Raw genomic sequence first — 23,665 nt, forward strand, 5'->3', positions numbered from 1 at the left:
ATTTTTTATAGATCACTGGAAGTCGACTGACAATGGAATGTTATTGAAAACGCCTATCAATAAATCGATTAATCAATAATCAATCGTGTAATGTTAACTTTCGACATAGCATTTTCCCACACTTTGCTCAAAGTTCTTTACAATTACCCTGGCCCTTTATACTTCCTCAGCTCCCCGGGTAGTAATCAATTACGACCTCTATAACTGAGCACACATGATTAAATTCACACAGCAACCTCTATCCTACCAGGTCCCCAATTATTCAATTGGATTCACTGAGGCACAATCGTGGTTCAAATCTTGCTCAAAGACTTTAGCCAATCAGAAACAAACAGCACCGGTAAACCCACAACCTGCAGATTCAAACCCGGTCACTCAAATCATTAGACCGTCATGTGAACTAAGCATCCAGTGCTTGAATGTCAACTTAGGCAAAATTATAAGATATGAGAAGCTCTGACGAAACATTCAAAGAAAAAGGAACGAGGCTAGGACCATCCATACCGTTGAAGAGGAAAATCAGAAGCGATAATAAAAACCCAAGGGAATTATGGTCGTTATTAAAATGCCATCAATAGTTTTCCTGTTGCAGTAGTCTCTGGGGGGAAGTCTACAAGAAGTTGATTGTAACGGGGTTTTCACAATTACGTGAGTACATGAATTGACAGCTATTCCCGCTAAATGTGTATTGTGACGGTAATTTACAATTTAAAACAGATTTCGAATACCGATAACAATACTTGATAACGAAATTTTTTCGACTCTTGATTTTTAAGGTTTGCCCCCACCACCACCCCCTTAGAATGCCCAAACGACCCCAAATTTCTGACAAGGTAGTTTCGAATTTGCCAATTTTTCGGAGACAGCTTTATCTGCTAAAATAGAGACTTCACAATCCATCATTTAAGTTAAGCATAAACTGTTCTTTATTTCATTTGACTGAAATGTAGACATTTAATTAACTCCTAGATTTTGAATTGTTGTAAAGTTTATGCTTGTACTTTGAATTCATACTTTGAACCTGTATCAATTCATACCAAGCCATTTAAATACCCCTAACCCTCACCCCTATCCCCGTATTAAAAATCTGGAAGAATACACCGTACAATGTGCAATATTGAGTGCAACTCCTTCATTTAGAAATTGGTAACATATTGTAAATTGGTGTCAAGTCATTGTATATATAATTGTATATTTCAATGAATATACCCATCTTTGAAATTTCAAAACACATAAAAGTACTTCTATTTGGCTAAAACCATGAAAACTAAACATAAGCTGAATATGGTATAGTGACAAGTAGTGGCTGACCACACTATTCCCTTCAGTTGACCTCAAATGACCTGCAGCTACTCGCAAGATGATCCAAGACGATAAAAGATTTATGACCTCAGGGTGTAATGTCACATTTCTTACGAACCTCGACTGCTTCTGTTCATTGTAACGTGGGAATGAGTTAAGACTGACATGGGGGTCATCAGCCAAGGTCACGGGGTCATCAGTCAAGGTCAATAGGGCCACGCTTCATACTTTGTACCACTACCAGTGCTAGTGTGAAATTGTACTACTTTCAATGCTGTGTGCTTTGGTGAGTGACGATAGGACATGATTAATTACAGTCGCTACACATACATACCGAGTAAGAAAACATAGTAAGAAAAGTCAGTCGGGATAGATAGATAGATAGCTATATATATAGATAGAGACACAGATAGATAGATAGATAGATAGATAGATAGATAGATAGATAGATAGATAGATAGATAGATAGATAGATAGATAGATAGATAGATAGATAGATAGATAGATAGATAGATAGATAGATAGATAGATAGATAGATAGACAGACAGACAGATGTATGTATAGATAGAGATAGATAGATAGACAGATCTATAGATAGATCTATAGATAGACATACATACATACATACATACATACATACATACATACATACATACATACATCCATCCATCCATCCATCCATCCATCCATCCATACATACATACATACATACATACATACACACATACACACATACATACATACATACATACATACATACATACATACATACATACATCTTACTTTCTTAATTTGTTTCTAAAAGAAGTCATATTTCATGTACTTTACTCATTTGTGTTGGCTCTTTGAGGTATTTTCATTTACCTTTGATTGTCAGTGTTGAGTATGTCACCAGTCTGACACAAACCATAACTTAAATCCACAAACTGTTATCGTTACTGTTAACCCTACAGAACAGCTCATGAAAAGGGTCCAACATATCAACCCAACATATCATAAGAGCCGACTCGAAATGCGACGACTTTGAGAAGCTGGTTTATGTTTATATTCAAAGTGTTTTTATTTTACCGTAGAGGGCGCGATAGGTAACCGGTATTTAATGTTACATTATCACTCATATCGGGTTATTGTTGACTTGCTTCCTGTCGGGTATGAGATAATACGATTCGTTGCACATCAGCGTGAGAGTGAGAGGTAGTATCTATTGTGAACACACACGTCCATTCAATACAAGCCAAGTAAACACACAGCTAGCCTACACGCTGGTATTCACCTCGTCTTCGTCATCAATAACAAACGGCATTCACGTATTTTCCTACCTTTGGCGTTCAGCTGATTGAATTCTTCACCCGTGTGTAAGGTGGTGGAAGATATCTCCAGGAAAGACATATCTATTCTTTAAAGTATGGGAAAGCAAGAGAAACGTGAACCATCAGAGACCGTGTGGTGCTGTGGCTATACCATACGTGTGTATAGTTTTTTAATGGTGGTAAGTACGACTTTTTATATCTTTTCCGTCAAGGTAATTGAATGCAATATTACAGTTTGATAGCGATTTACATGTGTGTCATCGTACTTTTGCCTATCGCACAGTTGGAGTACACGTTCTTTCTACTCTATCAGTTCAATATTAGCCCGGTAATATTACTTACAGACAACGTTAGATGGATGAGGTTTTTCAGGTGAGACGATCAGACAAGCGTTGCGCAAACGGAGGGTCACAACATGTGCAGCAAGGTACAGAATACCACAAATATTATATAATACAGTGCCATCAGGTATTATACATCCACATTTCACTTCGCTAGTGTGGTATTTGGGATCTGACGAAAGCGGTTTCGCCGAAGCGCACTTCGTGGATGGCAATATTGGGATGCGGGAGAAACAATAGCTTTACGTGTCATTGTGACCATTCATATACACGGTGAGGACTCCCTCTACGAATTTCTTATTCGTATCCTGTTTTCATCATCTCCTACTTTCACACCGACCTTTGTGCTTTCTGGTCGTTTACGTGAATGAAGTACTAGTATTTGAAATTTGAAGCAGTTTAGTAGTATGATTTGTGTATGCACAGAGTAAGCTGCCTTTTTTTCACCGGCCTCAGCTATTGTATATTGTGCTTTGGGTGACATGTCGGTCGAGCGGGGCAGATGGCTCCATTATGCGTAGATAATACGTCCAGCGTTGACAGTTATTTATATGGTGAGCCGGAACGCTTGCAATTTTACTGGCAACGGAGACATCCATCAGTTCCACCAATCCACAGTAATGCAAACAAACGACGGTATATTTAGCAAACTGTTACGCAGGCTGTCGCACTATAACTGCTTTTCACTTGAGAGATAAAATAGCGCATGGCACAGCTAGTGGGTCTCTTATTACAACGAAGATGATTTTTGAGTGATGATAAAAAATAATATCGGCCACGCTTGACGCACCTCATATAACGAGCTAGACGCCGTATTCGATCGAAGTCTTTGTAATTGCATTGCCATTCATAATAACGTTTCGACAGGTATTGATTTTCGCTATGCTTTGTAAATTCGTATTATAATATTAATTGTATGCACTAGTAACAAAAACGTAAGGCAATTATATCAAATTTGGTGAAATCGGCACAGCACTTATGTATATATATGCCATATAGTGATCAAATCTCAAGTAAATGGTACGCTGAGTTTCATCTCAGACTCGACGACTCTTGCCCTAATTTCTTTTGTAACGCTTTAAAAGTAACTATTCCATTTTACTTGACGGCCATTGTTTGGCGCTCTTTAAATCTCCTACATAAATACACCAACGTTGAAATGAACAGAAATCCAAGGACTCTGTAAATGCCCTTTTCACTTATCTTCTGAGGCTTTTCTAAAAGACGTGTGCTAGTAACGATCTGTGAGTGAATTGCATGACACACGAAGTGGAAAAAAACTTAAAAAATTAAACCACTTTCAACTAGGTCGAATATCAAATTCTAAGCTTATGTATAATTGGGGACGATGCCAGAAATGCCTGAAATGATTGTCTCTCAAAGTAAAGAATGTTATCAGAACCAGTTCATTCATATACCGAAAGAGCTGATAATCATCTTCTCGTGTTTCAAAACTTCTGCAGAATGTTATCTTTGCTGAAGAGATAGTTAATATTTTGCACGATCTTTCCCATTTGCACGCCCATTGTTCTACACTACAGTTTTATGTATGTATGTATGTATGTATGTATGTATGTATGTATGTATGTATGTATGTATGTATGTATGTGTGTGTGTGTGTGCGTGCGTGCGTGTGTATGTATCTACGTACTTATGTCCTTCCAGTAAAAACCTGTCGTCAAACTTCTCCTAAAGAACAGCAAGAAATACCAGTTATTTGTTCATGTCTTTTTATTATCACGATTAATTTTACTTTACAACCAGCCATACATCAACAGCAGTGACCTCTTGCATACCCCAATTTCTTTCTTTATATCCGCACATCATTCTGTCTACGTCTCCACCAATGGTGAGTCAGTATGAGTAGATGATTAGAGACAATGTCTCCTATTGGATGATGTAGCCCCGGGCTATGGGTGTCATTATTGACTTTAAATACCACGTTATCTAATTGTATATTTATCTCACTGATGGGGTTATGAAATTCCACAAAAATTAGGTCAGTCGGCGTTCCTTGCGGAAATAGCGAATGCACATTCTGGTATATGTTCTTTGATAGCAGCAGCTGCCGCCCCCTCCATAACCCCCACCCCACCCCAACCTCGGTTCACTCTTGTCAGATGACCCCTAAACCGTAGAGAGTCTGGTGGAATATTACTCATATAGAAATGATAACATTAATATCAAACTGCGTTTACTGTACTTTATTTGCATTCAAATAGGGGTCAGGTCACCTCTATCAAAACCATACACAATAGTGGGTTTCACTGTTGTTAATGATGTGACAGCTAATACGGATTCGTACGTCTACGCAATGGTTGTGTACGCTTGAAGAATACTTTTCATGAATGTTGTAGTTTTAAATTTCAAAACGATACCATATTGCATATATTCATAATTGTATACACTAAATGTACGGACGCGTGAAATGGAATTAATTAAATTTGCATAACAATAGACACGTTATAATTTCTCTGGCAGTGGTACATTGTTAGTTTCAATCCCAGACCACTAACGAAGAGATTCAATGTATATTTCACAGTGGGTATCTTGTATATACAGAACTGGTATCTCATTTCCCATACTTTCACGTTAAGTAATTACTAGTTGTTTAGAGACCCCACATGGTACGAATTCGTTAAATTGAGAATAATTATATCGTGTTTAGTGTTCGATGGCACCATGCATATATACTCACTGGCATTCCCCTTTCACCAGTTTCCTCTGCTTTAAATACAACGGTACATCTGATTGACTTGTAGATGAACAAGTATGTCATTTCAACCAATCGGGCAACATGTACTAAAATGGAACGTTCCTAGGACCAAGGTCTGCTATATACCCGTATATTTCAAACCTGTATGAATGTAATTATTGTTATCCTTGTATTGTTTGTTAAACAAAGATATCAACCATAATAAATTATGTCCAAGTTTTAGACTGGGTACATGGCTAAGATTTCGATTATTGCCTCTCAACTGGAATACAGTAATTATGCCTCGTCTAACCTTACACCCTCCACGGTCTAAACCACCTCGTTGTACATCTTTACTAGTTATAGTGTGTACTTTCAGTAAGAAACATAGAACAGGTGAGGGTCTGTGTATACAACGAACATTATGGGTCACGTGATATGGTGGTAAATGTATCTAAAAACTGTCACACCATTATCAGAATTCTCACTTTAGACTGTCAAGGTCATTTCACATCAGTGAAGTGACAACTTTAAGATAATATATTCAATCAATGAAACACGGTAACGTGTTACACGCATATCGCTATGTCAGTGGCTTGATATGTTCATACACAGTCCCTCTATCACGTGACTGTGGTTCATAGTATAGTATACTTTACTGACCTGGTGCTGCTTTGTTGACAGGACGAAAGCTAGTCAGAACTTTTGGAAACCCTTTCAGTTGAGTTTTGTTGAGACTATTCAGTTCTCATTGGTGGTTTACACTACACTACACACACACACACGCGTGCGCGCGCGCGCACACACACACACACACACACACACACACACACATAACGTACGTACGTAAACACGTACATACTCACACACATTCATACAAGCAGGCATACATACATACATACATACATACATACATACATACATACATACAGACAGACATACTTACACACACGCAACCATACATACATACATACATACATACATACATACATACATACATACATGAATGCAAGCGCGCACACACACATACATACATACATACATACATACATACATACATACATACTCACATACATACATACATACATACATACATACATACATACATACATACATACATACATACATACATACATACATACGTCATGCTACAACGCCAACAATCAAAACTCGGATACTATTTATAGCCACAGGGTTCTTCAATTTGCAATGTTTGCTTTAATAAGAGAGTGAAGATGTTCACCATGATGGTCACTGCAAATTAAAGTGTGCAAGTCCTGAGGGGCGTTAAATAATTGCAGTAGCCTGTAAAACCTGACAAACTGAATCGATCTAACGAGAACGGAGACAATTTAGATATTTGACTCCCTGTTAACATTGCCAACCTGACATTTTTTGTATCGATTGAACTGTCAAACCGTGTACTGTAAACTTGTGTATAGTTTGTAATGTGAGTTTGACAGGCAGTAGACGTTTAGCAAACCAGTTTTATCATGAATCTGGTTTGGGAACGAATTAGTGTAAAATGTTTGAGTTCGCATAAAGTCGTTAGAAATATTACTTCAGATACTATTAATAGATGACTCTATCACTTCTGGTATATTCTTATGTCTGTTTGTTGTAAAATCCAGACTTCATCCCTTTCTTCGTTTTATACACATACTTATTATATTTCTGTTTACAACAGGTTCAATGAAATAGTTCCCTTGCATCATATCAATAAACAGGACAGGTATACAATAACAGTCTAAAGACCAGTTCAGGAATGTATGTCTGTAGAAATTCAAATCCTGGTCACTGTTTATGGCACAGAATTAACTAGGTACTCTGATAGAAAATAACAAGAACAGCAAGTACAATCATGATAATTGTAATAATAATAAAAGCAAAAGAAACTCTTGGTTGAATAATGGTATATATTATTCAATGCTAAGATATCACGTATTTAATTTCTTTATATATGTGTTGTATTTTGGACTACAAATCTTCTGCTTTGACATTTTCTACTACAAAGACAACAACTCATTTATTGCAGTTTATCACCGAAGAGATAGTCTGTAATTTATTTGGTGGCAATGGTTACCTTTGCTTTCTCATAGTATATTGGTTGTAACATAAAAAGAACAAAGTATATGTCTTGCTAGTGATAGATGTCTCAAGGTACCCAAACATATGTACAATGTAACTTAAGTTACGAGGGTCATTTCAGCATTACATTGCCAGTGCTATATCATGCTATATTGTTATGGGAGTATACACTGAACATTTACAAAATGTCCATGGGGTAGTGCTATTCAAAAAGTGTTCTAAAATTTTGATATAATTCTTTGACACCAAAATGTAACAGTTGAGTTTACCAAGCCACTGTGCATACATAATCATCTCTATAATTCTTTGTCAATGCCGATTGCTTCGGAATAATTTTTTGACTTCGGTCCAAAACGTGTCTCAGTTACTGTGCCAAAAGTGCAGTGTATTTCCTATTCAATAACACATTACAAACATATGCCAATTGTAGTCTACACTTTAAGTGGCGATAAATTTCTTTACATAATGCCCCACCCTATTACCATGAACATGAACGGTATCTATCACAGCTTAATAGACCCACCTTCAAATAGTTGCATCATCCCGAAAGCGTACTCTCTCATACCTCACAATAAATGGAATGTTCTAAGAGTGAGTTGTAGGCAGACTAAATTTTGTAGAGACTTTCAATTTTGAGATGTATGCCACGTGACATCATGGCTGTTGAAATGTACATTAAGGTCATATGAGTGTAATTGAACATGACGTCAGCATTTGATGCGTACTTATTTCAGAATTCGGATCTGAAAAGCTCTTTATTCATCTATTGCATTAGTTATAAAGGATGGCTATTCCGGGTGTAGTTTTCTAGATAAGCTGTCTTTAGACAACTAGTCCTCCTTCAAATAAAGGTCTTACCCTTTAATTAAGTGACATGTTCAGCAACATAGTGAATGTGGATGGATTTGTTTTATTATACATTAACGTTGGCTTTTGAAAAAAATAATAAGTAAAGCCTCTCCAAGAAATGACCAAAGGCGTTTTATTTTTAGTCTCTCTCCCCTGTAGTGTAAATTGTGTTTAGCAGACGACAATGAAATATGTTAGCGACACTCCTTCTAACACTGTTTTCTACTTAATGTATACAATGTATATTGAATTACATACATTGTTAATTCTGTAATCACTGATACGTTTTCAGTCGTGTATTTTTAATCATTTGCACTAGAATGTCTCAATGTTTATGAAGCTCATTCTTTGACTCTGTTTGCCTTCAATAAACATGATCTACATTCATGCTTATTTCGACGCTTATATGACAAATATAATTTCATTTGCTCTGAAAATGATATTCAAAACCAGTGGTAGTAATTAACGAATTATTGCTATTGATAAAGCGTGCCTATTCCGTATTCACATTCAATTCCTGAAATAGGGGTTTTATTTTAATTCGGATTTAAAATAATTCTTTATAACATTCTTGAAAGCCTTGTAATCATTATGCAAATTTGAATATTGTATATTGACATATATAACCTAACAAAACACCAGTTTCCTAACTAAAATGGTATAAATTTTTTCGATTTTTTGCCCGTGCAGGATTGAATATAGTATGTATACATTAATTTTGAAGTGTCTCAAGTTGAGTTTTTGAAACGAAGTGTGTGCCTGAAGCTATTATCTCTTGGTTCATTGGTACATTCCTACCTTCGAGACTCGCTTTATTTTCTAGTGAATATTTTTATACTGACGTCTACCGTGTATAAGATATTGAATTGTATTATTTATTTATTTCCACTGTAAACCGAGAAGCCTACTTGCAACGCTTGGGATCCAAAGCAGTTTAACACCTACGCTACGAGGTAGATGAAAAATGATATTTACACCACGTCTGATATTTTGAAGTTTTGCTAGAAATCTGATAAATTCTGAAGCAATGTGTTGATATACTTTCATCAATAAGCGTCATGGGCATACTTTCAGTCCAAAATGGAATTAGTATTTGCTAAATATTTCAAAAAAAAAAACACGATAATTTTGCTCAACTATTTTTAGCGGGAATGTGCCTGACACTATAGTAGTAAAAGAATACATGGCAAACATGGCTGGTAAACAGATGTATCATACGCTTTTAAATAATGAATGTCTTGTGAGTCTCCTTTTAGTTGAGGTAAAACGTCCCTGTATCCATGACTTGTCAGAACCATTTATAGTTCAGTTTTGGATTACAAATATCTTACTTCACAGAGGTGACTTTTTGTACCCTTACTCTATAGTCTGTACATATCATCTGACACACATTCCCGCCAAAATTGTTCTGCCGGTAAACAACATAAGATTAATGGATGTCTTGAGTGAGTGAGTGAAAACGGTTCATATTGAGTCATGTAGAACAGATGATACAACGATGGTCTCCTAAGTGCTGGATTAAGTCGTGTATTCGAAAAGTAATTTTATGGATGCTTACTATGGATTTGTTTTTACGATATAGGATGACTCAGGGGGGCAGACACACGTAGGTTTGACAATCGTGTATCAACATTCACAAGCCACAATTAACTTGCAAACTTTCAAACAGGAAAGGAGAACAGTCGTTACACAACACACATATTAATTACTTAATTCATTATAATGCCGTTAGTTTCAACAGAAATTGCAATACAATGTGTTGTGTTTAACGACATGTTACATTGTAATCTTGCACTTATACCTCTACATTCTTTGATATACGAGGTAGTACATCGGATGGTTAACACCCAAGGCTGAAACCTGACGAGTACCATCTGACATTTAAGTGTTAATTAGTTGACTAGTCGTAATATTCTGACGATACATAATCGTAAATCCATAAAGTATCGTGGCCATTTGTCAATGTAAAAGAAATTAACAAGACAGTTAACAGTTACGCCATTCGCTGATCAATTTGATTAAAGTAGACATGTGTACTATAAAACATGATATATTGGAGATTGAGAAGAATTGCAAGTTTAGTATCAACATGTGTTCGTCATATTTCTTACGAATTGGGGCACCTGGGAAAGGTATACTTCCAAGCAGACATACTTCATGAAGAGAAGATGTTCTACCATGGGGCTCCTTTTAAACTCTTTTCCTTCTACGCTAATTGATGTACGATATATAATGTTGTCATTTCGCCACAGAGTGGAATGATGTAGTTACTAAATTGAAATATGTTGAACATGCATGAAATATTACTCATAGTGTTTTGTACCTTTGTCGACTGTAAATTTGATTGAATATTTGTATTTACGTCACCTCATCGCATGCCATTGCAATATTTACACTCTTCCTTTTGGAAATTAAATTTGATATGAATGTATTTTGAATGTGATACTAACTGTAAAACTACTGAGTTGATTCAAAAGGACAACAGAGTCGAGAAAATGTTTCAATTCTGTGTCGGAAACATTAACATTGAATGACTAAACGCATCTGTCTTTAGGACTAAAGGGATGCTGATGGCAATTACTGGACGGGACCTGCTTTGCTTATTCATAGCCAATGCAATATAAGGCTAATAGTACCCAGTCCCAAGAGTTTTTGTCGATGTATATAAGTCTGCTAAATTTGCAATTCCATTTCCCCTAGCCACAGGAAAAATACCTCGTTGTATAGGTTATGTATATTTGATTGGATCTCTTGGTAATACCGGTGGATTTAGTTGTGCTCGACGTAATAAGTTAAGGCATGTCCAATCTGGGTACTTACAGTAGATGGATGTGTACATGCAACTCAATTGGCAACGATTTGAAAATCAAACGGTCATCTAAGGATAAAACCTTAATTGAACTTAAACATCAGCCGTCGTTTGCTTCAAGACAGCGTAAATGAATCAATTGTAAGTTATTTTGGAATTCCCTCTATGATTACGGAAAACAAATGTTATTCCTTGTTATTTACCGTATGATTTCTTGAACCCCAAGAGACTCCGGTTCACATGCCAAAAACTGTCAGTTTCAATTATTAATGGTTTATGTTTGGCATTCAACTATTCATCAAAGCCTGTAATGGGTAGGATGCTGACAGTTTTCAACACAAACCAAATGTAACCTTGAAATGATTAAACTTTTGTTGTTCACTTTGCTGTAACTTTGTGACCTGCCTCGAGTCCTCATCATGATCAAGTGACTGGACATTAGGTGTGAAATTAGCATTTCTGCTTAAAGTGGCACAAGCTGAGTTTTCAAGCTTCTCTCTCAAACGAACATACTCTCAGAAACCTAAACTATGCTAGTATGATATTAATGTCGATCCATGACATTACAGATGTCTTTTATCATTGTAGAAAAGTTGATTGCATAGTATGGATTTCCTCGACAGTTTATGTCATCAGATCGTTCATAAGTTATATCTTTTACTAAGTTTAGGTTCAGTCATTGTAAGTGTTTTAATAAGTCGAATGCTAGTACCTTTCAAAATAGCCTGTAAACGTATCCCCAAAATGTATAAGAAACTCAGCTTGTGCCACTTCATTCATAACCTATTAAAACGTCACCACTACCAGATTTGGTGCTCCACAACATGACTGATTATTCATTTACTGTCTTAGTCTATCAAAGTCAAACACACGATGTTAATTATCGGATATTCTCAAGCGTATTTCACAAATTATCATCATAGTGTCACAATCACCTGTGATTTCCACAGTGATGTCTGATCTTTTGATCCCGTCAATGGATTAGTTTTATTAGGTCCACAAAGATAATACCCCAATCAATTACAAGATGGATCTCCAAACAAACTGATTCCAGAACTCAATAATGATAAGTCAAAGTCAACAGTCAATGGTTGACAGGCAGGCATGCAAACAGACTGAGACAAATGTATAGACAGATTAACAACCCAATAAACCGAACAGATAGCCATACAGACATATGTGAACGATAGCCACTTATGTTCTTATTAGTTTGTATTTATTCAGTATTAACTATTACAAGTGGTCAAATTTAATTTCTACACTGAATATATCAGTTGAGATGGTTTCACTTAACCAACCAACCAACAAACTGGTCTGTCTATGTATGTATGTATGTATGTATGTATGTATGTATGTATGTATCAGTCTGTCATTCTGTCTATTAGTCTACCTATCTACCTACAACTAATATCCATTCTTGCATCCATCCCTCCATCTATCTATTCTTATTTCAAATTTCAATAGGTGCTCATCATAATATCAACAGTATGTACGATGAAACGTAAGTTCCAGTCTTTGAGTACAATGTAACAAACACCTAAAGAAGATTTCGACTTTTTGTATTTGATTGTAACCCTGATGGTGACCTTGGTTGCAACGTCGCAGCACCTTCACATCTGAAGAACACAGCGACGACGTTTATAAAACTTGCTGAATGCGTACATTAATCTGATTTGGTTTTAACTAAATCCGGTCGACAAGAAACCCTAACGATGGATGGATTACACAGTCTAAAGTATTAAACTTGTCTTTGTGTCCCCAAATCCATGAAATCCCTATCATCTAACTCCACATTAGTATTCAACGGCTAATAAAACAAGTTAGTGTACTAGACGTTACACCCATTATTCTATATCAATGGACTCGTCAACTACATTGATGACTCATGCTAACGTTAACAGGAGAATCGGTTCACCGTAATCTTGTTAGTGCCATCCTTGAAAGGAATCAACGAAGCATGCTGCTGGCTGTGCTGCTTTTACTTTTTGGTCAATTTACCTGAAATTGAAGGGCCGTTCTAAGTTATTAAGATAAGTATGGTCAACCAGGCAGGGAAAAAAGCAACGGTTTCACTGTTTGGTATTACCATTCATACATCCTGGGGTGAATTGGCATAGTTTTTCTTACCTATCAATGTTATTATGTAGAAAGGTATACATTAAGAATTCTACTTCAAGCGTGAGGTTATTCAATTTTCAGAGTTCATTTTGTTATTTCTGTGCATATTCCCACTGCACCTGACCAATAGGGATTGTGTTTTTGTAATATTACACATGCCTAAGTGAGTACTCTACCAGAGATACAACTATACAGCAACCATAGTGATACGAATGCAAGAATCATCAATGCTGTACCTCGTTGCTTAGCATCACAAACCGTTTCATAGGTGAACACATTGTCGTTTAAATGACAACACAATGGGAGTCATCTTAAGATGACGTCATGACATCCTCGGAAATTAGAAATCAGTCAACATGAATGCTATGTCAGTTCCTACAAGCCCTTATCATTTCATTTAATTGACAGGAAGGCCCCTTTTCAAATTTAATTACTGGTCAGGTCAAAATGTCACGGACTATATCAGACAAATACTTGTGAAAGGGTAGTCCATATTTAGTCAAACAACATCTTCTAGAATGTTGGCAATTTTACTCCATTATTTCACTGTAATGTTTACACTTTCAAGTTGAGTGCGTAGATAGTGATGTAAAGGCAAATACAGTACTACATTACTAATGGTCTGATTTAAAGTAATGGCTATTTCTAAATATCACTGACGGATGCACTAATGAGATGGGGAAGGAGGGAGGAAAGGGATGAAGACAGAGCGAGGAGAGAGACATGGCCATAGTATACAAAGGGATGATAATGATGTATAACTTGTTATACCCAAGTTTAAAAAAAATGATTTGAAAGTAATTCATGAGAAAACACTTGATTATTGAGGTGTAGTCTTATCTCAATCCTTACTATACTATACTATACTATACTATATTATACTATATTATAGTGTACAGTGTACTGAGAGTTGGTGTATGTTGCATACAATATCATGTATTTGTAATTGATTTGACAGGGTTATCAATTATTAATTATGAAATACTCTAGAAACATCCTTTTACTAGATTATGGTATAGTATAAAATATTAATGTTAATTATTGCCTTATCTTCCGTCATGAAGTCATGTAGCTTATGTTCCTAGTCACAACGTCTCAGTAGGATACTGATATACTTATCCGTTGCTTGAGGCAAGAAATACTCAGTTCATACATAGCACATTTACTCACTCACTCACTCACTCACTCACTCACTAAAATATCTAACGACACGCGGATCTGACAATAAGTTAAGCAGTCGACTATTTGTTTGTTTAATTGATGGTTTTGGTTGGTTGGTTGGTTGGTTGGTTGATTGATTGATTGCTTGATTGATTGATTGATTGATTGATTGATTTTTAAACCAACTGTCAGACTGAATATCAGGAAACACTTCTTTTCTCAACGTGTTGTACTCCACTGGAACAATTTACCAGAACATGTCATTGGAGCAGAAACTGTTAAAGACTTTAAAATTGTCTTGGACCAGTACTGGAACACTACAGGGATAATATAGGCCTTTAAGGCTTTTCTCCCTTCATTGTCATGGATGGATGTTACCATGGCAATCATATTAAACCATTCTGCGATCATAGCCACATCGAGTTTGGTGTAGATTACTGTCTATGGGATTCAGGACTGTGTTTATAATGCGATCAAAATAATCGTCACTAAGTTGATTACTCCGCAGTCAACACCTAATAATTTAATGAATAAGTTAATCAATGAATATTGTGATGGTTGAGTAAGCGGATAAATTGATCAATTAGTATAATTGCGTCAATTAAATTCTGCTATTCATTAAGCATCGGAGTTACCCATAATTCACTATAACGCCAGCTGGCAGTTCTTACATTACACATGTGTTTACCCCGACTAGACATCAATCCTCTGAACAGAAACACGCCGTAATCTGAGACTAACGTTGTTTGCTTTCATAATGTTACACAGCTGATGTCCCTGACGCAACTAGTGTCGTCACCATCGGCCATGAGGATCGTAAACAACTAAACCGTATATCGATACTTTTACTGACAGACGTTGTAAATATAGCTGCTGTTGTGAGTAAGGGATATACTTTTACCGACAGATGACGTGTTAGGTGATTTCCAAGTGGACAGGATACGAGCTTTGACGTCGTATCTGAGATATGAAACAGTTATGGACATATGATATTAGAAGTATGATACCAATATGCCTGGCATGTGCAAAGTCCATATCTCCTGAAATAGCTACGAATATTTATATAGTAAAACGTGTACAATGAAAACAAGAATCGGTTTATTATTATTCATATCATTTATTCCTGCCTTCTTGACTTTTCTCTTAGAAAAATAGTAGAGTATTTAACTCCTTGTTCGTAGAGAGGCATTCAGTTGCAGATTATTACCTTCTTGAAACGGCAAACGTCATTGCCACTTCATAAAGCGATTTGAATTATGTATATCGTCATTTAAATTAAGCTATAAGTTGTGGTTGCCTGATACAATGCTGACAGCGAAGATTGCGTCTCTCCCAGGTACATATATTAGACTCTACATGTTTCCACTTCCAACACTTAAGATCCTTGGTAGGAGACGAAATGAAGTGTGTCCATTATCACGTCCCATTGGTTATTATTCCTAGATATTTCGTAAATGTATGTGAAAAAAGGCAGAGTGAAGATGTCGACTGCCACAGGTACTGTAACATCCGACCCTGCATGTTTCCACTTGCAAAACGTTTAAGATCCTTGGTTGGAGACGAGATGGAGAGTGACATTCTATATATGGGGTTTACTTCCAGCTATATGAATCATTGATTGACAGGCCCTATATATTACACATACAAACAGGTAACTCGCTTTTGATGTACAGAAGTTAGAATCTGTTCGTTGCCGGTGGCAGAGTGGTTGAACCACTTGCCTCTTACCACTGCGCTGGGAGTTCGAACCCATTCAGGGTTTGACTAAATTCCACGCTGTAAGTAAGAAGATTGTTGTTCAGTTTGACTCTACCGAACGGCTCAGATTTTCCCCGGGTACTCTGGTTTCCTCCTGCGTTAAAACTAAACCCTCACTAGACTTTCTGGGAGACAAATGTTTATATATTTAAAGAACTATCCAGTATAAATAAAAATTATTATTACGATTATTCGTCATGAAAAACGTCATTCTGTTTAATGTTCAAGTAAATCTGATTGCAAGTTGAGATCGACATAAGGTTTCAAATTGTCGGACAAACAGGGCAGTTTGAAATAATTACTCTAAATCAATGTGACACACTATTCTATTGGTTTATATAGACCACCAATGCTGATTCACCATTGATTTCTAACCGTTGTGACACAACACTTGTGATTTTACCATCCAATGACGTGATGACGTATATAGAGGGCGATAACCTCTGAATGTCGGTTGTCTCATATCTGATGGCCCGGATGACATTCACGTCAAGTAACTATTGATAAATCGTATTCAGAAGTAAACGCTATACAATTACCGTTCAGCTCTTTGAGATACGTCCGTTTTGTGTCTCTTAAACCACGTAAACATTGTACAGAAAATAACAAACACGTTTTGAAGTTGTCATGGTCGTAAAATGATGCATTGGGTGTTTGACACTTAAACAAGGTACAAAATGAGACAGGGGTCACCATTGCTTCAAAAGCATGGAATGTATGTCTAAACATAGATGAAGTTCAGCCTAAACACCGACGATAATCTTTACCATAAATAAGCAATAGGCAATATTATAGTATACACAAAAGTGGGTTTCCATGACATCGAATACTAAATATCCCATGAGTATGACTAGGTCGTGATGATTTACATTTTCTTTATAAAAATAGGTACCTAACTTGGCTGCTGTAATCATGAGTGGAACGAACTTTGTGTACATTCAAAGAAGAGCAGTCTATGTAGACTTCTTCCTTCATTCATATACCTTCTATCACAATCTTCAAGATCTGATCATCTCTTTCAAACTTACAATTTACAAAGTGAAAATACTGCAAAACTGTTATCCAAGGTTTTTGAAATGTTGCATTTAACTCCAAGATAGATCAGAATTTTTAAACTACAAAACTAAGAATATCAAACGACTACTTTTACAATAAAAGACAATACCATATACAAGATATGCTTGGCAAGTTGTTGCATGAATCATTTACCAACAGACGTGCGTAAGACAAAGTATTCACCTTTATGTACGTGTACTTCTGTGCAACTTGTATGTACTTCTGTACCACACTTGTTGCATATTGTGTCAGTAAGATATGGTGGCCATTATTGTCTTTTCCTGTTTACGAGATTAAAGTGTTAGCGTCTGCTTCATGTCACATGCAAGAAAAGAATTGTTTAAACCACATATAAACATACTTATGTAACTATTGGATAGAGTGTAAAGAAAATAAACAGATTGAACGCAGTGACCGAAGAATTCGAAGAAATAGCACGGTTCTATCATAGACCGTGTAGGGTCTTGGTTAGTGGTCTGTGGTTCTATGTACATGCAGTATATATACTAATCAACAGCTCGTTCTGTACCTCAAACTGTCTCATCCAGTATACTGACTCGTGACAGTAAATTTATGCCCATGCAATTTGATACAAGGATATCTATTTTTCAGTGTTAAGCCTTGTGTCCTAAGATTTCCATCTTAAAAGGCAAACCACCGTAAAGAAAAACTAAGGCTGGATCGACTTAGTCATAAATAAATAAACCGTGATATTGTAATATAATAATTGCTTCTAATGCCGGCATGTCATTGGAGCTAGCTAGTGGCTTTATGCTTCGTGCTCAGGTTGTCATGCGGCCTTGAAATGTCAGACAAGTGTCTTTTAATAGTTGCTATATCCAATATGTTTAGGATATTTTAGGCCCTGTTTGCACGATGCTGTTTTAAAATGAAAACGCAACTATTTTGTTCTCTCCCTTGTTTTTGTATCTTATATAATTATGTGAATGGTTTTCCTGGATATATGAAATGATTATCCTTGGAGAATTATACGAAATAAAAATTTGGTAGTTGTAGACTGGAGGAAAGCGAGTCATCCAATAGTCATTATAGATTTACATTGATATGTCTACATGGCCCATATATGTATTTACCTGTTAGTTTCTGGTGTGTCTATTTGTCCCCTTATGTAACATCAATTTATCACTATATACAGTGATTCTTAAAGTTTTTAAGTAATATATCTTGTCATATTTGCATCACCTCATAGAATAGCAAATTGAAAAGAAAATATAAAACTGGAACATTTGTGAATATGATTGTTACAAATGTCTCCTTTCTAATGTACACTCTACGTCCGAGGCTAAGTTACGAGTAAGATACGCAACACAGGCAGCATCAAACCCTTTGTGTATGGTATAGGACAGTCACAAACATGGTGATTTACTTACGTAAATATGAATACATTTGGCCAATTTATACTAATACAGTTTAGTTTAGTGGTCATTAACATCAACTATGTCGAATATATTCTCATTGTTTATATAATACATTATCTACTTGTACAGTGATTTAATGCATTCGGTTTGTTTTTATCGAAATGACTACTTCTTGAAATGGGCCCTCATTCCATCGACCATTCTCATCTAGACATGGCAGAGACAGGAATAAACATATTTTCAAATATAATTATCATCACAACTGTTGATTGTCTGACTTGACATACTGGAACACGACGTTGTCAAGCCAGATAGCCAATGCAAAACTATGTGTTGTAAGCTTATATAAAGATGTACTAGCTTCAGCTGGACCGTTTTTGAAAATACTTTTGTTGAATATAATAATTAACCATAATATCGTACACCCTGCACAGTATTGCATCACCTGTGGGTAATCATATCTGTGTAGTAGTACACACAGTATGGTGCAACAACTGATTTTTAGGGCCATAACCAAATATCAGCATTTCTAATACCAATTGTAGTTATTACTATACTACTTATAGATAAATTCGATATCTAATTGACATGTACAATGGCCTACTATTAGTGAATATGTGGCCATGCGGATAAGGATTGGGTATTTATTTTTTAATTTGTAAAACAATTGTATCACGTACGTACAATAACAAACTTTTTACACATGTATATATATTTTTTGCCAATGTATTGAGTACAAACACGGACTTTGTCAATGTTGTTTCACATCGCTTTTTTCAAATAGGAATCCATGATAAATCCAAAATAAATACCCATTCTTCATCCAACTGCCACTTTAACAATTTCCAATGAATGTATTGTTGGTTGTCTGATCGAAAATAACAGTTCTCAAGCTATTGCTAGAACAGAACGGAAATGACGTGTTGACCCAAAGTGAGACTGTACTGTAGCTCTCCATTATATTTTCTGTGTGCTTGACTGCTATGCACTTTCTGTCACCATTCCATTCTCATATGGCATGGCTCCATGCGGAATTCGCCCATTGAGACATGTAGTACTGACAACACAAAGGGTCACTTTATACCCTATATCCATAGTTCACGTCTGACAACCCAGCGATTTAAGCCTGCATTCAAATACCTGCCTTGGTTTATACCCAAGAGGACACTCTACATACTTAAATAGCAGTAGAATCAATGAAGCTAGACTGTATAATTTTACAACTAAGTGATATGCTAATCCAGTGTTCGTCCCCCGAGATTTAATCTGCCGTACCACTATCGTAATTTTGTCCAGTTGTAAATGAACAGAAAGACTTGATTTCATAGATTTGAGGATTGCTCTCATAAATCAAGTCAGTTTAATGATCATTTTTATTACGTAATGTATTACTAATGATCGTCATTTCTATCGACTTATGATTTTAATACTCAACTCAGCAGCTCCATCGTTGTTAAACGTACTTACATAATCACCACAGACGGCTAACAATTAATTTTAAACGTGTTGAGTACTTTAGTATATATTGAAGGTCAATATTAATGTATACAAGTACATTCAGTTTCTTGCTTTCAATTTAGGAACAAACACACGAAGGAAGGAAGCAAACAAACAACGCTTGCATATTTTTTCAGTAACTGTAACAATTCGTTAATACATGTACAAATGAAAGCACAGTCGCTTGTAAACTGTTATTCCATCGCTACCGATTTTATAAGAATATCGCTAATCCCTATAATAACGTCATTGTTCTGTATTAGGACCGTCATAGACAAGAATAAAACCATTTAGGAAAGGAATAACAGTTTACAAGCGACTGTGAAGGAAAGTAAATGTCACAGTAGGTGAACAATAACCAGTTATCACAAAAGGTCAAAGAAGGGACGACCACACAACAAACAGCCAGGCTGGGAATAACACACAAACATCTTTGAATTATCGTGAATTATCAATTAGTTTATCTCAGCTGGGTATAATTACTGAAAGTAGCTGAATTCAGTAAACATGTTATGTATGAGAGAAATTGTCAATAACTATACCGCTGTGATTATTTATTCACTGCATTATCGGGTATATCAATGTAGTCTTTTGCAATCACGTTATAGGTATTTTGAGTTTTACCATGTGATAGACAAATGTGGAAGGAAACAATTACTTTTGCCAGAAATTGGAAACATTTCAAAAAGCCTGCCAAAATGAATTCGTGTTCAGCTGGTCTCACCATAACCAGTATCAATATGAACTATGTTTTCATCTCATTCTTGTTTAGACCTGTGAGGGCAGAGTTACAAAGACACTTTCATTTTAAAGATTCTCGAAATCAGCCTGGTTTGATTTGGTAATTGGGTAATTTCGACAACCACGTGTTCACTGACCGTACAACATCAATCTTTGATACTTAGTCGAGACGAATATCTCGCTGTCATTGTCTAAGTCTTTCCCTGTATATCCAATTTCTCTGTCATCTCATAGTATTTATAGTATTCACACGTTATCATGTTCTTCGTGCAAACCATTCTCAATTATTATCTTTATGGTTGTCTACACTGTTTTTCCTGTTCCATGCAAAACATTCATAACAGTTTAGAAACTAATTCTGAAAGCTAGTAGCGTTTGCATTTGAAAACCACAAACTGACTATTTAAACCGATTTAAACAATACTTGAATCATATCAGTTGTTTTTGTGACCTTCACTTTAAATACTACGTGATAATGAATAATTGGATAGGCCAGGGGGGTCTGAATTTTGTGTTTTCCTCACGTTTTGTAGTAGGTCTTATCATGCCATATTTCATATCATCTTTCCATTTCATATGTCAAAAACATAAGTTCATCATTATTTGATGAATTCTGTCTTTCAAAAATAATCAAATAAAACCCACACGGACTTCTACTATCCCAAGATCGCCACGTTTGTCTGTAAAAAAATCACGTTTGCCGACGACCTTGCCGGGAGTCTTAAATTGGGGAATGCTTCTTCAAGGTTGTCGTGTGTACATTGTTATTGCTGGCATTGATACATATGTCGATGTCTTTTGCTTCGATGGACTATTATCAACTATGGGGTGGTAGTCAGCGCTTAAAGTTACATAACTTAATACACAAGTTTTATCTTGAGAAAAAGGAGCCTAAATTCCACGCATGACTTCAAAGTCTTCAAGTGTTATGTTCCTTTCGTTTGAAATGTATATATAATCACATATCTTACGATAGTGTTGAAATATTGTCTTTCGGACTATCGTATCTCTTCTGTCCGATCCTCATGTCAGTGACTATTTCTAGGTTCACTTAAAAATTAAGCCATTGATTCATTAATTTTTAAAGATCTTAAAAATTACACTAATTCTTTGCCTACCGCTAACTATTTAATTACTACAAAATGTTTAAGTTCGCTGGATTACTGATGACTAACATGATAATTATGAAATCAGACAGGAAACCGTTTTAATCTGGTCTCTCTCTCTCTCTCTCTCTCTCTCTCTCTCTCTCTCTCTCTCTCTCTCTCTCTCTCTCTCTCTCTCTCTCTCTCTCTCTCTCTCTCTCTCTCTCTCTCTCTCTCTCTCTCTCTCTCTCTCCTGCGAAAATACTTCTTCGACGTAACTTATAATATCACAGGCCGAGGGCCACAGTTTGTGTGTAGTAGTTGTATATTTTAGTTCAATTGCCCTATTGCTGGCAACTAGGCACCATCGATTCTTTTTCGTACGAAATATGTAACTGGAAATGTCAACAGGCAATCGTTTTGCACTCCAAAAAATTCGTTCAAATTTTCTCAACCGAATGTCTCCTTTGTTACCATAGCAACATTTATTGGCGCCAAAGTAGTAACCTACAAGTAGCTATACTTATATTTCGAATATGTTTTATGCAACTTAGCCAGGTACGAATTCTATTTCTGTGAATCACAGTCAGTGCACTCTCCTAGTACTAGTAGACGGTTGCTTCATCAATGTAGATGAACAGAGTTTTTTTACAGCTTGAAACTTTAAGTTTCAAAACGTGTCGTCGTTAGTAATTTGATGTAATTTGTGGTTGATACAAGTTAGTCAGCCGAGATCATTGACGATCATTCATGGAGAATACACTGCATAGATTTCTCACTTAGCCACGTTAACACGTGACAGGTTTGTTAAATAAGCCTTGTGCCGCCATATTATGGAGCTTTCTCCCGGTCAAATTGAAGTTCTTTTGTGGAGGCTTACATTGGATGTTAAGTTAATGTCTCCAAATTGGATCCATGCATGGCTATTTTCACCAAAGAGCTCGAGTCAAGGTTAGCATATCGATCCAGTAAACCTATTCAGGGTTTCCATCTGGACGTGCTACTTTGTACCGCCCGCCTTTCTAAAGGTGGCAAATCCAGAGTGAAGAACAGATTATCCTGTGTTGACCTTTAACCTCTCAGAAGGTCCCGCCAAATTTGTTGAAATAGATATTTTTTCTGTATTTTCTAGTTCAACTGAAATATATTTTTAGAATGAAAGAATAGTGTTTATTTGTCATCCTTAACAAAAAAAGTGACAGAATAATGAATGACTAAAAAAATGAATAGAATTTCTTAATATTTCAGTTATTTGATAAGTGCCATACATCACAGACCAAGAAGCACATGTATGTTTGTTTGTAGACCTTACTCAAATTTAGGAGATTGACCTTATACGTTGACGACAGTTTGTACCAAGTCACCTTTTTACGACATGTTTAAATCCAATTTTTACGACACAGATTTCTCTTCACTTTTACGACAAACTTGATCTCCAGATGTCATAAACACGTCATTATGATTGATATTCAAAA

General features: G+C 36.1%; 1 protein-coding gene across 1 annotated transcript in view; it reads left to right on the top strand.

The window, feature by feature from the left end:
• The first annotated feature begins 2,463 nt into the window (after positions 1 to 2,463).
• The window catches only part of LOC144448369 (CD9 antigen-like), a 64,542-nt gene continuing 43,340 nt past the window's right edge, over positions 2,464 to 23,665 (top strand). Inside the window, exon 1 of the mRNA XM_078138588.1 lies at positions 2,464 to 2,792. Coding sequence (XP_077994714.1) covers positions 2,709 to 2,792 — 84 coding nt within the window. The 5' untranslated portion in view covers positions 2,464 to 2,708. The remainder of the gene's footprint in view (positions 2,793 to 23,665) is intronic.

This window comes from Glandiceps talaboti, chromosome 17 (assembly GCF_964340395.1).
Source record: "Glandiceps talaboti chromosome 17, keGlaTala1.1, whole genome shotgun sequence".
Taxonomy (NCBI): domain Eukaryota; kingdom Metazoa; phylum Hemichordata; class Enteropneusta; family Spengelidae; genus Glandiceps; species Glandiceps talaboti.